The following is a 14,910-nucleotide window of genomic DNA, read 5'->3' on the forward strand; positions in this document are numbered from 1 at the left end:
AACAGTTAGGTAGACTGCAAGCTACAACCTGATTTTCATCAATGTCATAAAATGAGCAATAAACACAATATCTAACGTGTAAACATAAATGAGCTATTCTTGGTAGTAGGTTACCACAACGATTGTTTTGGGAAAATCTGCTTTCATGTCATTTATGTTAATTTTTTAGACATATTGCAGTCTACTTTACTGAACTCAAAAGGTTGACTTTTATTCTCATCATTTCGCCTTTTTCTCAAAGTGCATAATACATTTTTTCCTCCCTCCTCGCATTATTTTTTCTCCTACCTGGCCCTAATCCTCTTCCGTGATTCAAGCCCTTTGGGAGGAGTTATTTTTACTTATGTATGTAGGTTAACTTACATAACGTACTTCACTTATGTATACAACTTAAGTTATATAGCGTATTTATTTTACACCCAATCCTGATCTTTTCCTAAACCTAACCAAGTAGTTTTGTATCCTTCAACATTCCAACTTGCCCCCCGAAACAAAATGAAACCAAAGCCCAGATTTACTCTTGTTTAGGAACGAGCTTTGTCTACTTGGCGTTTTTCAGCGATCTGGAACTTTGTGTCCAAAGGTTCATGCCCAGAATAACTTTTGTATCAGTCCATACATTGTTTTACATTTTCTCAATAAAATCGTGCAAACTTTTAACTATGTGTTTAACTTCGACCATAATTGGAGAGAAAATACCCCTCGAAACGCAATTTAAATTTTGTTGTAGGGGAACATCTTTTTTAGGAGGCAGGTTTAGTAAAATTCTAATATGAAAAGTAGGCCTAAGTGTTCTCTCTACAGCTGTCGGTTAGGCTAAATAAAGTGAAGTGTACAAAATTTCTCTCTGACAGGAAGTGGGGTAGAAGAGTAAAATTTCACTTAGGTAGAATGTGCTTTGTTACCCTCCACCACTGGTGACCAGAGCTATAAAAAGATGTCCCCATTAAAGTCAGTGTTCTGGGTCTCACTCACTATTTGGTGGCCACATGGGTTTTGTTGAGGCTTTGACCTCTATTTTGAAATGTAGGCTATAAGACCACACATCCCACTTTGGATAAAACTACACTCTCTGTGTTTGAGTCTACTTGGTGCAAGCCTCTTTACACCTGTCTGCTTATCGCCACACTGCGGTCTCAACACCTGGTGGAGGAAATGAAACCGGCTGGTGTAGAAGATGGAGTTGTTGGCCGCTGCGCCTTTAAGACTGCATGTGGTCTTCATCTCTCTGCTCCCATGGCAGGCTGTGTAGGTGCACGCTTTCAAAGTTTGACTGGGGAATAGAGGGGGGACAACAGTGGAGACGGCAGCAGCATCGCCCCGCCGGGAAACAGACACCAGGAAATGATCATCTGAAGAGGGGGGAAAGGACCGCAGCTCGCCTGGGAGTGTCCAACACCGGCGATAAGAACAATGGGAGAGATGGCTGAGCGGATTTTCGATTAATAAATGGGAAACACAAGAAGGTTAATGTAACACAGTGTTTGCTGGAAGGAGGGACTCCCGGCTGCAGCGTCCCCCCTCTTTAGCCATGCCGCTTGTATTCCGCACGCTGTTGTTCGGCTTTGTAACCCTGCTGGTTGTGGTTTTGATAATTGATGATATTGCAGAAGTGGAGGAAGAAACTGCGTAAGTAGCCCGCCGTAATTTACCCATACATTGTGTGTATGTGTCCATTGTTTTTTTTTCTCCAGCAGGTTATTTCCACACAGGACTGAATCAGCAAGAGAGAAAAAAGCAGCCTAAATGAGTGAAATAAATTAGTTTATCTGAATTGAATTCAAGTTTGGAGTAGATTGTGGAGTGTGTGTGTGGTTTGTTTCTACATTTGTAACACTTGGGTGCAGCAGTAGCAGCTGTTCCGACAGCAGCCTGCCCAGGGTCTCCAAGGATTAGGCTATTTGTCTTGCAGCAGCCTGCATGCGGGATAGGATACATTTACACTATAAGAGAGTAGAGTGTGTGTGTGAGGGTGAGACGGGTAGAGTGAGACAGATAGAGGAGAGAAAGGGGGGGCAACAGATAGGAAACAAAAGAGGCTTTCCTCTTTTTTTTTTCTTTTTCATATTCAGACTTTGAAATGTTGAGCAGTGCAGCAGAAATCTTCCAAGTCCCACACATGCCCCACTTACATTTGACCCGCAAGAAAATCCATTCTTAATTTAGCACCGAAATACTTCAGTCACATGTAAAAAACCACCAGATCAGTACATCCTCCTCTTCCTCTCATCATTATCAGTGCAGCTCTAAAGATGCTGTGCTACCTGAATGCCAGATATGACTTTTTTTTTCTTTTTTTCCCTAATTTTCTATGAAGCTTTTGGATTCTCACATTTCCCTTTCAGCAAGAACATTTTGTTGTGAATGCAATTACCCGGCTGTGGCTCATGTTGTAATGAGGTCATATTGGTTTGTGATTCGCCGTGGGAGAAGAACCAGAACCAATTCCACTTCTGCATAAATGCAGCTTAACACAATTATAACAATATATTTAAAGCCACTGGGATTGTAAAAATGAGTGAGAACAGCCCACCTGCCTATTACAGCAGCACTCCTCCATTTCAGCTTCTCTTTCCTTCAAGACAAGCTGGCAGCTTGTCACGATTTTATCACATGTGACCAAGGTCATGATTGCAAAATAGACCGATCTGAATGCACATACAGTACGTGTGCTGTAAGTGCATATTGTCTGGCTTATTCAACGCTCCTGTAAAACCATCCTCACTTCCCAGAGAAAAGAAAACCTCCTTTCAGTATAATGGGGCTCCATTAAGGCCACATTTCTCCTCATTACATCAGCAAATGGGCCCACAGTGGGTTGCTTTAAAAATACCTTGATGCACGCTTTCCAGCTTCATTCAAAGATGGAAGTACAGTACGCCTGCTATTGAATACAGTGGTGCATTATTGTTACAGGATATGATTACAGAAATGATTTGAAGCATCAGTCTATTATCAACCACGGCTTCAGGTATCGGATTATGATTCATAATTCAATCTTTTTTTTCTTCCAGAAATACTGGACATTCAAAGAAGATGACCTTGCACAGACTCATCCCTAAGCCACACAGGTCTGAAATCCAATTATCTCCACACACACACACACACACACATACATAAATAATCGTATACATATGCAAATAGCTGTAGACCACCAGTGGGGAGCTCACTGGTCTTCCCATATCATTTTTATGGTTGGCATTGGTCATTGGATTCCTTTGCAGCCTTGATAGTGAGTCATTCACAGTGAGCCACTTATTACTTTTTTACAGCGAGAAGGCAGCAGCTATAAATACCCATCAGTGTAGTTGTATCCATGTGATAATGAAAACATCTGCCATACGAATAAAGCTCAATTAAAAATGCTGTATTTCAAATAACATCAACTTTATTGCATTTAAATGAGTCTCTGCCTCATTGAAGCCAAGGGAAGTCAGCTTTGTTTATATGCAGTGGTGGAGGACTTATTAAGATCCTTTGATTAATCAGGAAAATACTCAATTACAAGTAAAAGTCCTGAAAAATGAGGTATTATATTGTCATTAAAAGCAAAAGTACTGATTATGCAGTAAATGAGTGTTCTATTGTGTTCTTAGTATGTCAAATCCTAACCTAGATGTAGTTAGTAGTTAAAGCTTTGGTGTATAGGAAAATTATAAAGTTGCATAAAAAAGTTAAGCTTTATAATAGTGGAAAAAGAGTGAGAAATTGACAACACGTGGAGCAAATATCATGACTTTTGTTTTCATTGATCAGTACTTTAAAGGTCAACAACAGTGTGCCAGTAACATTATTTCCCATTCTCATTTAGAAAGGCTGCAGCACACGTGGATCCGACTGCTTTGACAAGACTGAGCAAAAATGTGAATCCTCTGGAACAGAGCTACAACACCACTGTCAAGCTCTCGTCGAACAACTGGAATTTCAACAAGACCCTCTCCAATCTCATCAGGCAGGCTCATCACTCCCCACAATTATCTCGACACATTTTCACTCTCCACCAAGCACAATCTTTCATAACCATCATGTATTTTCTCTTCTCACAGGAAGAACATTCTGAGATTTCTCGATCCGGAAAGAGACATTTCTATTTTGAAAGGCACACTGAAACCAGGAGACATCATCCACTATGTGTTTGATCGCCACAGCACCACAAACATCTCAGAAAATCTCTACCGTCTTTTGCCAACTGTATCCCCAATGAAGAACCAACATCACAAGCGCTGTGCCATCGTAGGGAACTCTGGGATCCTGCTGAACAGCAGCTGTGGACCCGACATCGACTCTCACGACTTTGTTATCAGGTATTTTTTTCCCTGCAGAAACTGCATAAGTGATTTCGGGGTTGGAAGTCTTCCACTCGAAATAAATCATAAAACATGCAAGTCAAAGTGGACCGTAATTGAAATGGATTAGCACATTAGTTTCAGTTTTAGGTTTATCTCACTTTACTGAGAGTATAATTCACATTGGAATGATAATCGCTGTCTCGAGTTCCTGGTTTAATTCAGGTTTAGGGTTGGTGCTCACACAGCTGGAAATATATTAATTGCACTTTTGAAAATGCTCTCAAAGCTTTTTAATGATTGAAAGTTTGAAAAAGAGCTGCCGGACAAAGAGCAATTAAATGCATGATTCTACATTAAAGTGACATTTTGAAAAGCCTTTGCATTCAGCAGAAACGCATTGTGCTTTTGAGAGAAACACCGGCGCTCTCAGGGGTCCTGCTCTCATTTACCACAGAGTTGTGTTTGTGAAGCCATCAGCCCGCTCTGTTTTGTGTTTAAGGAGTCGCTGAGTGGGTTATTTATCACTATTCATGCTTGTCATTGGACGAAAATAAATCAGTCTAGGGTTATATTATAATGGAAGATGCAAAAAAAAACCCATTCTGGCCGGTGTTCTGCGTACAGCCCGGAACAATCTAACAAAACATCCACTGTCTGCGGAGGTATCGGCTGTGAGGAACATCCTCTCATAAATCAATGACTTTAATGTTGTTGTATAAATGGAGCAGGAAGTAGCTGTCCGTCGCAGCACCTCATTGAGTTGATTGATCGATAGCTGAATAGGCCTCAAAATCCTTGCATGTTCCTTTTTTATTCTGAAATGGATTCTGTTGTCGTCACATTGTTTCTTTTCCAAGTGCTGTGATGTTATGCTGATGAGGGAGAGGTCATGATTCCCAGACCACGGCAGCATGATAATAACTCCGGCCGGGGCATGGCGGCAGCAATGGTTGGCTGAAGGCAGGCAACAGGGAATGTGGCATTTTGAGAAGCTGAGGAATTTGCTCTGGTATACACGTATCAGAGAGGGAGATAATGCCTCAGCTAAATATAGTTCTGTGACCTATGTGCGCTTTCCACAAAGTAGGTTGACGGTATTTTGTATTATAGATTATTTCAGCTCAGTGTGTGTGATGATTTAACAAGATAATTTTGGTGCCCTGGAGCAATTTATTGGAACTTATAAAAATAAATCAGCAGCTGATGCACATTTGTCACGTGTTTGTCACCTATTTGCATGTGATCTTTGAACCAGCTGTTTACTAAAACAGGTGCATCAGCTGTCATCAGCAACCGTTCAAGGGATACTTTTTTAAAAGTGGGATTGTATGAGGTACTTATCCATAGTCGGTGTATTATCTACAGTCGGCACATAAGTTAAGCAATGCACTGCTGAGGACAGGGGCAGCAGCTAAACATAGATTTTTTTTAGGCTGGCCTCTTTTTAGGAGGCTGTAATATATCACTTCAAGTGTATGACGTATGACATATTTAGAATGTTTTCACTGTTTTACTTTGCTGTCAGACAGCCCTGTTTAAGTTACAAGTTGAGTTTAAGTAAAGCTGTTATGTTTTCCTCAAATTACCAGACTCCATTGACAAAAACATCATCATTTTTACGTCACAGAATACAATCACTTGTGAGTCTGGTGACTGAAACCTACATGAACTGCATATGATTCTCATCATCTTCTTATTTATCTAACCATTCACCTCATGCCCTGTGTTAATTTCATCTGCATTAACCCTTTATATGGCAAATAACTATATTTGGCATTTTTACTAGATTAAAGTGGCAAATCTACAAGAAAAAAAGTTGCAGATTTATGAGATTTAAAGTGGTGAATCTGTGCGAAAAAAGTCGCAGATTTACGAGAAAAAAGTGGGGGGAAAAGCAACTTTTTTCTCCCAGATTCACCGCTTTAACCCTTAATAGGGCACTCACTGAAATACTTGCAAATTTCAACCCCTAGAGAATATTGGAGGATATTACACACTGCCAGAATGTGTAAAAAAAAAAACATACCAAATAATATTTTGAGAAAAAAGTTGCTTTTGTGTGACTTTGGTGTTAAAAAGTGTAAGTTCAGATTCGCCAAATACGTTATCCTGCTGCCTCCAGAGCATTACATTGCTTAGCTTTTGTTTCCGTACTCGTGCCTGCTTCTCCAAACTGGGGGCATGCCAACTGCCATCTACTGTAAGTAATACACTGACTACAGACCTCATGCAGCCCCACTTTAATAAATCCAAACCATCCCTCTGCGAAAGAACACAAAGTCCCAGCATGCATTCTCAGATGAAGTGTTCTTTGACTCCTTTGTATTCAACAAACCGAAACATTGGATTATCTGAAAAAAAATTATTTTTGAATGCTTGCTTTTCACTAGACACCGGTCATCAGTGTATGTGTAAATTAGAATATGTTCAGTTATTAAAAAAAAAAAAAAACAAGCACTCCGAGTTTGTTTTCCTGCCACACTGCAGGGAATAGAGATGCTTCATTGTGAAGATAATTACTGGCTTTGTGTTTTCTGCTATTTATTTGGAGGCCGAGGTTAACGTCAATAAACAAAATGCCATCCTGCTTTTCTGGTGAATTTCAATTGTTTTTCTGCTCTATTTCACTCTAGAAAGAAATGTCTGCCGGGCAAATGGTTTGACTAGCTCGAGGACACAAACAGATGGGTGGTAAATTGAAGGGAAGAACTAAATAAAAGTATCCTACTAAGGAATGAGCTGAGAGAAGATTTAAGCTTTTTGGAATAGGTATACATCTTCATTTTCTAACCATTGTGGAGTGGCAGCTTTAGTCGCTGTTATCAGCTCATGAAATTAAAGAGTGTCCTATCGCAATAGTGCTGGTGCGTATCATCATTTGGGGCGTGTTTTGGTTTTTATTTAAACTCACTTGTGAATCTGGTGACTGAAACCTACTTCTTATTTATCTAACCATTCACCTCATGCCCTGTGTTAATTACATCTGCATTAACCCTTTATCAGGCAAAGAACTATATTTGGCAACTACAGGAAATATTTCGAGAAAAAAGTTGCAAATTTACTAGTTTAAAGTGGCAAATCTACAAGAAAAAAAGTCGCAGATTTAAGAGATTTAAAGTGGGGGAAAAAAGCAACTTTTTTCTCCAGATTCACCACTTTAACCCTTAATAGGACACTCATTGAAATACTTGCAAATTCCAAATTTCAATCTCTAGTGATTATTGGAGGATAGTACATAGAATGTGTTAAAAAAAACATACGGAATAATATTTTGAGAAAAAAGTTTACGAGATTAAAGTGGCAAATCTACGAGAAAAAAATGCGTAGATTTATGAGATTTAAATCTGGGAGAAAAAAAGTTGCTTTTTTCCCACTTTTTTCTCGTAAATCTGCAACTTTTTTTCGCACAGATTTGCCACTTTAAATCTCTTAAATCTGCTACTTTTTTTTCTCGTAGATTTGCCACTTTAATCTAGTAAATTTGCTACTTTTTTCTCAAAATATAACGTGAAGTTACCAAATATAGTTCTTTGGCTGATAAAGGGTTAACTCTTTTATTCAGGTTTTCCCTTTAATTTGTCACCGTCTTTATATTCAGTTTCTGGAATTCTTGAGTGAACTAGCAGCCAGGAGCAACAGTCTGTTGAATTTTCTAAATTCCTCTGAGTTTTTCTTTTTAATTAAATGATTAACAACAGTCCACTACACACACAGGCTCCTTCTAAGCACATGTGTGTTAATTCAAATAAAATGCAAGAAGAATATTTGCAAGTGCTCGCTCTAGATGGCCTTTCATTCAGTCACTGAGTCTGAACGAAACGGGGAAACTTGAGAGAGAAGTTGCAGTGTGAACTATATGATTGACCTATCTCCTTCAAATAGATTTGTTATTAACTTTGGTTACCCTAGAGGTTAGGAATTATGCTTGTAACCAGAGGGTTGTCTGTTCGAATCCCAGGACTGACAGGTCAAGGTCTGGAGTGCCCTTGAGCAAGGCACATAACCCCCGCGCACACACACACACAACACACAAACACACAGCTCCCCAGGCACGCAGAAATGTGCTGTCCACCGAGGCATGGTGTGTTCACTGGCATGTCAAAAAAGATGGGTTAAATGCAGTGGTTGAATTTCCCCATTGTGGGACTAAAAAGGGAGTCTTAATCTTAAAGAATCTCACATCAAAAGGAAAGTAAGGAAATCATTTCATGTCTGCGGACACTGTGTGCTTGTTTTAAGGTGTAACCTGGCTCCGGTGGAGGAGTACTCTCGGGACGTGGGCTGGCGGACCAACTTGGTGACCATGAACCCTTCAGTGGTGCAGCGGGCCTTCCAGGACCTGATCAGCGAAGAGTGGAGGGATCGCTTCCTGCAGCGGCTGCAGAGCCTCAGCGGGAGCGTGCTGTGGATCCCGGCGTTCATGGCCAAGGGGGGAGAGGAGCGGGTGGAGTGGGCCCTCCGACTCATCCTGTTGCACACTGTGGACGTGCGCACCGCCTTCCCCTCGCTGCGCCTTCTCCACGCTGTCAGAGGGTAAGATGTAGCTCAAGCTGGCAGCTGCTGCTCCTGGTGTGCTGCGTCTCTTAAGAACACCTGTGCGCAGCATAATGAAGGGGTTGGCAAACTCTAATCTGCAGCCCAGGTGGCTATTTTTATACCGAGCATTAAAGCTGATCTCCAGGGCCAGTCTGAGTGAACGCTACACGGTCTCTCGTCACTCTGTGTGCACCTGGAGTCGCTCCGCCAAATCCGTCTTGATCAAGTGTGAAATGTGTCTTTGTGTGTGTTTGATTCTAAAATGAAGGACATAGTTGAAGTCGACATCAGTCTGTTTAATAGTTTATTTGTGTGCTGGGATCAGTCGTTTCTCCTTTTCTCTCTCTGTCACTTATTTGCTTTCTTGCAGAGAGTTCAGGTTCAATATCCCTCTGATATTTTTCTGTTTAAAGTACAATCTAGAATATCTCAGTTTCATTTCCTTTGGATGCACCTATGGCAAAAAGCAGTAATTGCAGCTGTATTTGTGGATCTCAATTTCAATAGTTTTTGAAATTTCATCATCTGTAGTCATTGCTCTTTTCTTTTTTCGTCCAGTCACTGTTTACTCAAAATGCTAGTAGAGACCAAAAAAATTACGTGCTGAGTGAGTTGAGGAGCAATTCTGTTTGCATTAGCGCCATCTAAACCTCAATGGACCAACCATACGTACAAGACACGAGGTTCTAAGTTTAAAAATACGCCTACCAACACTTCTAAAGCTCATTAATCATCACATTGTTTCTTTATTTAATCTGCACACAGGCAGATATGTAACGAGACCAAGAACCAACTGTGTGTTGTTAATTTGTTAATTGGCACTAAACACAAAGTGCAGCTGATGAGTGTTAGTTCTGCAGCTCATAAACTAAAGTAGTGGACAAATTAAAAGTAGCCCTAAATTCATTCTGGCAATCAGTGGTGGAATGTAACTAAGTACATTTACTCAAGTACTGTTCTTAAGTACAATTTTAAGGTACCTGTACTTTACTTTAGTAACTTTATACCTGTAGTCCACTACATTTTAGGGGCAAATATTGTAGTTTTTACTCCACTTAATATAGCTGACAGCTTAAGTTACTTAGATATAACTGATTACTAAGATTTAACATGAAAAAATTATGTATTAAGTAGTTAAAACGAGCCCTACCTGAACAACAGTAAATGCTGCTTACATAAATGCATCAAAAATAATAATATATTTGAATATATAAAACAGAGTACTTTCACTTTTGATACTTTAAGTACATTTTGATGCCGATAAATTTGTACTTTTGCTGAGGCAAGTTGTGGATATTGTAGTGAAGTCATTTCACAGTGTGATATTAGGGATTTGAATTCTTCTTCCAACCACTGATGATAATCCAATAGTTGTTGAGACATTTCAGCCATATGATGGAGGAAAAGTCAGGGGACCACAAAAGTCAGTAGTGCTTATCCTCTCGGGACCGTAAACGTCTGTACAAAATGTAATAGTTTTTAAGATATTTCAGTCTGGACCAAAGTGGTGGACTGACTGACATTTCCTTCCCTCGAGCTGTGCCAGCTAAAAGCAAACAAGTAATGTTTTTACGGGGAGTTACATGATTTGATCAAGAGCCGTGTCTTCCCAGAGTCTTGTCATCATGGTGAGGTTACCAGGCAACCAGCAGAGATGCTACATAGAAGTGCTAAGGGGAAGGATAAACTGCTGTTAATGGTATCGATCCTCTCATTTAACTCTGCAAGAAAGCAACACGTTTCTCAAAATGTCCATCCCCTCCTTAAATTAAACTTTTAGCTCTTTAGTCTCACCTCTGTGATCAGGAGTTGAATCTCAGCTTTTGTGCATTGATTTGACACTGATTTTCTGCCAACTTTCATGAAAATGCATCATGAAGGGATCAATTTTGCTTAAATTTTATGGAAAGTATTGCTTACTTGTTTGCTCCAGTTGTGCTATGTAGATACTGATGCCGATAGTCTGCTGCAGTGGCTCAGTAGTAGCACAGATAAAAAGTAATGATGTTAAGCTGTGGTATAACAGGACTTTTATGTTCTTTTAATCCTTATTATTTGTGTTGATTTATTTTTGAAAGATGTTTTTAGAGGAATGTGTTTCGCAGATCTGTCAAATCAACCTTGCCTGCCTTCGGGCTGTTCTAAAATCCCTCTGTGCATTTTTTTGTAGCTGTCCTTGCTTCTCTCTCATCACAGCCAGACTCTGCTCGAGATCTTTCCCACTTTGTTAAAAGCTTAACAACCGCTGCTGGTCAGTGACCAAATTATGCCGTTTTGTATGCCTCAACTAACACTCAGTATTGCGATGGGGTACAACTGGGCCATTATTTTGGTAGTTAATGGTCTGTTTCATCAGTGTTTTACAAGACAAAATAATTTGCCTGAAATCTTCTTGGAGACTAAACATGTGCCTTTGTCTGTTTTTATAGTGCAGTCTGATAAATGCTCCCCCTGACTTTGTCTTTTTTCCTCATAAGACTGAACTTTAGATCCCCATCATGTGCAGCAGAGGAAAAATGATCTGCTCATATTCACTCCAAACTAAATGCCACATCAGATCATTTCACTCATAATTAGACCATCTCCCCTGCTTGTTAAAATGCTGATCACCTGCTCTAGTGTTTGCTTGGACTGTAAACCTGCCCTCTGGAGTTTGCCCTTCATGGCACACCAACTGCTTTAAATAGTACAACCTCTGCATCCTAACACGACCTTCCACACTAACCGCAGAGTGCACAGCCAGAGGAGGCAACAATAGCCTCGAGGGCTGGAGAACTGGGCGAGTGACTGGAAAGGAAAATGAAGTTGGGGCAAGTGAACGTCTCACTGCCCGTCCCAGGAGCTGCTCCTGAGGGGTAGCATGTGGCTCCTAGGTCACCCAGAGGAGAAGAATGCAATTGTGCAGAGCAGCGCCAGTGTGCAGTTTTGTTTAAAGAACTATGTACTCAGCAAACATATCAACCCGAACAAATGCTTAAACTAACATTCAGTCTTAAAGAAGAAAAAATGTACAGTCAAAGCTCTACCAATGTGGGGAGAGAAATCTATTTTTTCACAGTGTAGTTTCCATTACTGCAGGAGTGTCTTTGTCTGGAAAACAGACAAATAGAAATTGTTTGTTTCCTGTGCAGATGGCTGCACTAGACTGAATATTTTCGAGCCAGGGAAAGTGTGGAATAATCTTGTTTTGCTGTGTTAAGAATAGTGCTGCAAGAAATCATTCTTTTCATTGTCAATCTGGGAAAAAAAGGCTTCTTCAGATTGCTTATTTTGTCCAAATAGCAGTGCAAAACCTTCCTTTTTGAGTGATATAAAGGAGAGAAAAGCAGCAAATTTTTACATTCCACAAGCGTGAACCAGAGAATGTTCGATGTTTTTACTTGTTATAGTAAATTACAAACAATTAATTTCCTGTCAGAACTGATCCGTTAATCAACCAATGCTTCAGCATTTGCTAAAACAAAACAAAAACTACTAGACTAAATGAGTTGTTAAGAAGGAGATTGTTTCAGCAGGGCAAATAGAAGAGACAAAAAGGTCACTTATTGATTATCTGTCCTGCAGACGGTCCTTGAAGTGCAGAGAAACATATCCGGCGAGCTCTTAATCTTTACATCTTAGGATTCAGCTCCACTCTGTGTGCTCTGGCATACTGTATATCCTGATTAATATCGAAACCAGTAGGGAGGAAGGTCTTACTGAAAGAGGTAAGAGTTGCTTCGTTGTGAATTCTGACCTAAGTTTGCTACCTCTAAAAGAGCCATGAATATTTTTCCTTTTGCTCAAAGTTTTGTGTCCTTGGATGCAGCTGTTCACACACTACTTGTATTTTTCAACAGATATTGGCTCACTAATAACGTCCACATCAAGCGTCCTCTCATTTAACTCTGCAAGAAAGCAACACATTTCTCAAAATGTCCATCCCCTCCTTAAATTAAACTTTTAGCTTTTTAGTCTCACCGCTGTGATCAGGAGTTGAATCTCAGCTTTTGTGCATTGATTTGACACTGATTTTCTGCCAACTTTCATGAAAATGCATCATGAAGGGATCAATTTTGCTTAAATTTTATGGAAAATATTAGATTAATATTAATATTAGGTTTGCTACCTCTAAAAGAGCCATGAATATTTTTCCTTTTGCTGGAAGTTTTGTGTCCTTGGATGCAGCTGTTCACACACTACTTGTATTTTTCAACAGATACTGGCTCACTAATAACGTCCACATCAAGCGCCCGACCACTGGCCTCCTCATGTACACGATGGCCACTCGCTTCTGTGAAGAGATCCACCTTTACGGCTTCTGGCCCTTCCCGCTCGACCCTCAGGGCAAACCAGTCAAATACCACTACTACGACACTCTAAAGTACGAGTACACGTCCAGCTCCAGCCCTCACACCATGCCTTTGGAGTTCAGGACCCTGAGCGCACTGCACAGACAGGGGGCACTCCAGCTCCACACTGGGACCTGCGATGCAGAGAGGAGACCGCAGAAGGAGCTCCAGAGCAAGTAGCTTAATGAAAACCACTCTGAGCAGACTTTGAACAAACACTTTTCTTTTTACCGTACTTTTCCGAAACTTGAATTAACTTATTTTCTGTAACTGGAATGAACTTTTTTCTATTACAAGCTCTTTTAGTGACTTGTTTCACTGGTGTGTTTTACCTTTAATGAGATTTCTATGGCAACCTTTAAAATAATGAGACCCTTTTTCTGCTGGTGTACATGGAGATCCTGTCATGTCCATCTGCTGGCCCCTTAGTTTTCTCAAACATTTCAGCATTTCAAATGTCAATCCAGGTTTCCAGTAGGGTTACAAGTTATAAAGTAAGGATTTAGAACATATTTGTGTGTTTTTAAAAATTGGTCATGAGACGCCATCAATATATATAATACCAGTTTATGATATAATAGGGCTCTATTAATTGGACAGTTCACCCCAAAATTTTAAATATATATTTTTCCTCTTGCCTGTAGTGCTATATATCAATCGTGAGCTGCCATATATATATATATTTTTTTTTTTTCTAGAATATGATGGCACTTGCCTTGTGGTGTTAAAAGCGTTAAAAAATACATTTTAAAAACTCAAAAGCAATGTCTCTTTCCAGAAATCATGACCAGGTTACTCAATTACGTAATCCAGAGACAGGTTATATTGTTGGTGGGTGTAGTTCGGCAGAAAGAATATAGTTCCTACTTAAAACTGCTGACAACAGGGTCTTTGGGTTATCTTTTTTTCATTGATTGGCCCCAACCCATGATGACCCGAATTAGGATAAGTGGTTAAGGATAATGAATGAATAAATTAATATTCAAGAGAAGGCAGACGCCTCTACAAACTATATCTCCATCACTCGCCAACTCACACCAAAACAATCTAAACTGAACACTACAGGTCAGAAGAAAAAAAAAAGTATCTTTAATTCTGGGAACTGTCCCTTTTTAAAGATTCAAAACATATTTGTGTGTGTTCACAAGACACCATCGATTAATATTCCTGTATGAATATTTATGATATGATAGGGCTCCATTAATAATTAAGGGTGTGTTGTAATTTACCCAGCATGTTGTGAAGAGCTGTTGAATTAATGGCTCTTGTGAGTCACTATTTGGGCCACAAGATGGAAGCACTTAATAATCAGGGAGAATAATGATGACAGAAAAAATGTTGGTCCAACATTTGTTGTTTTTCTTAACATGATGTTCAGCTCGTGATAAGAGATTTCCTTGTGATCGAGAACATGTTTTGCTTTTGTAGCTTCCTTATCGTACCATCATAGGCTTTCACAGTCAAACAGGTTATTCATGAGCAAGAAAACTTGAGCTGCCACGTGATGAAGTTAAGTAACTATGAGAGCCAAATAAAGAAATGGAAGCACGCTGAATCATATTCAGCTTCTGTGAGGATAAAGAGGGAGTGTACCAGCTGTTCATATAAGAATGTTTACACACTTAGCCGGCAGTAAAGTCACTTTGTAAACTTTTCTCCCAGAACACCAGCCCTGTTCCTGCACTGGAAACATTAGTAGCAAGGTCAGACTGTAGTAGGAAGAGCTTAGCTGTTATTATTATGAATGTATTAGT

At 39.8% G+C, this 14,910-nt stretch overlaps 1 protein-coding gene across 1 annotated transcript; it reads left to right on the top strand.

The window, feature by feature from the left end:
* Window positions 1-1,343: 1,343 nt before the first annotated feature.
* On the top strand, window positions 1,344-13,470 carry st8sia2 (ST8 alpha-N-acetyl-neuraminide alpha-2,8-sialyltransferase 2). The gene is made up of 6 exons (XM_059335033.1): window positions 1,344-1,629; window positions 3,015-3,071; window positions 3,812-3,952; window positions 4,047-4,304; window positions 8,529-8,822; window positions 13,024-13,470. The coding sequence occupies exons 1-6, from the start codon at window positions 1,532-1,534 to the stop codon at window positions 13,334-13,336; spliced, it is 1,161 nt and encodes a 386-aa protein (XP_059191016.1). The 5' UTR covers window positions 1,344-1,531; the 3' UTR covers window positions 13,337-13,470.
* Window positions 13,471-14,910: the final 1,440 nt, after the last annotated feature.

The sequence above is a fragment of the Centropristis striata genome, chromosome 6, assembly GCF_030273125.1.
Source record: "Centropristis striata isolate RG_2023a ecotype Rhode Island chromosome 6, C.striata_1.0, whole genome shotgun sequence".
Classification (NCBI taxonomy): Eukaryota; Metazoa; Chordata; class Actinopteri; order Perciformes; family Serranidae; genus Centropristis; species Centropristis striata.

Excerpts from the sequence above, each read along its gene's own strand:
- st8sia2 (XM_059335033.1), top strand. The coding sequence starts at position 1,532 with ATGCCGCTTGTATTCCGCACGCTGTTGTTCGGCTTTGTAACCCTGCTG. Across the intron at positions 1,630-3,014 it reads GAAGTGGAGGAAGAAACTGC|AAATACTGGACATTCAAAGA; the intron begins GTAAGTAGCCCG and ends TTTTTCTTCCAG. Across the intron at positions 8,823-13,023 it reads CTTCTCCACGCTGTCAGAGG|ATACTGGCTCACTAATAACG; the intron begins GTAAGATGTAGC and ends ATTTTTCAACAG.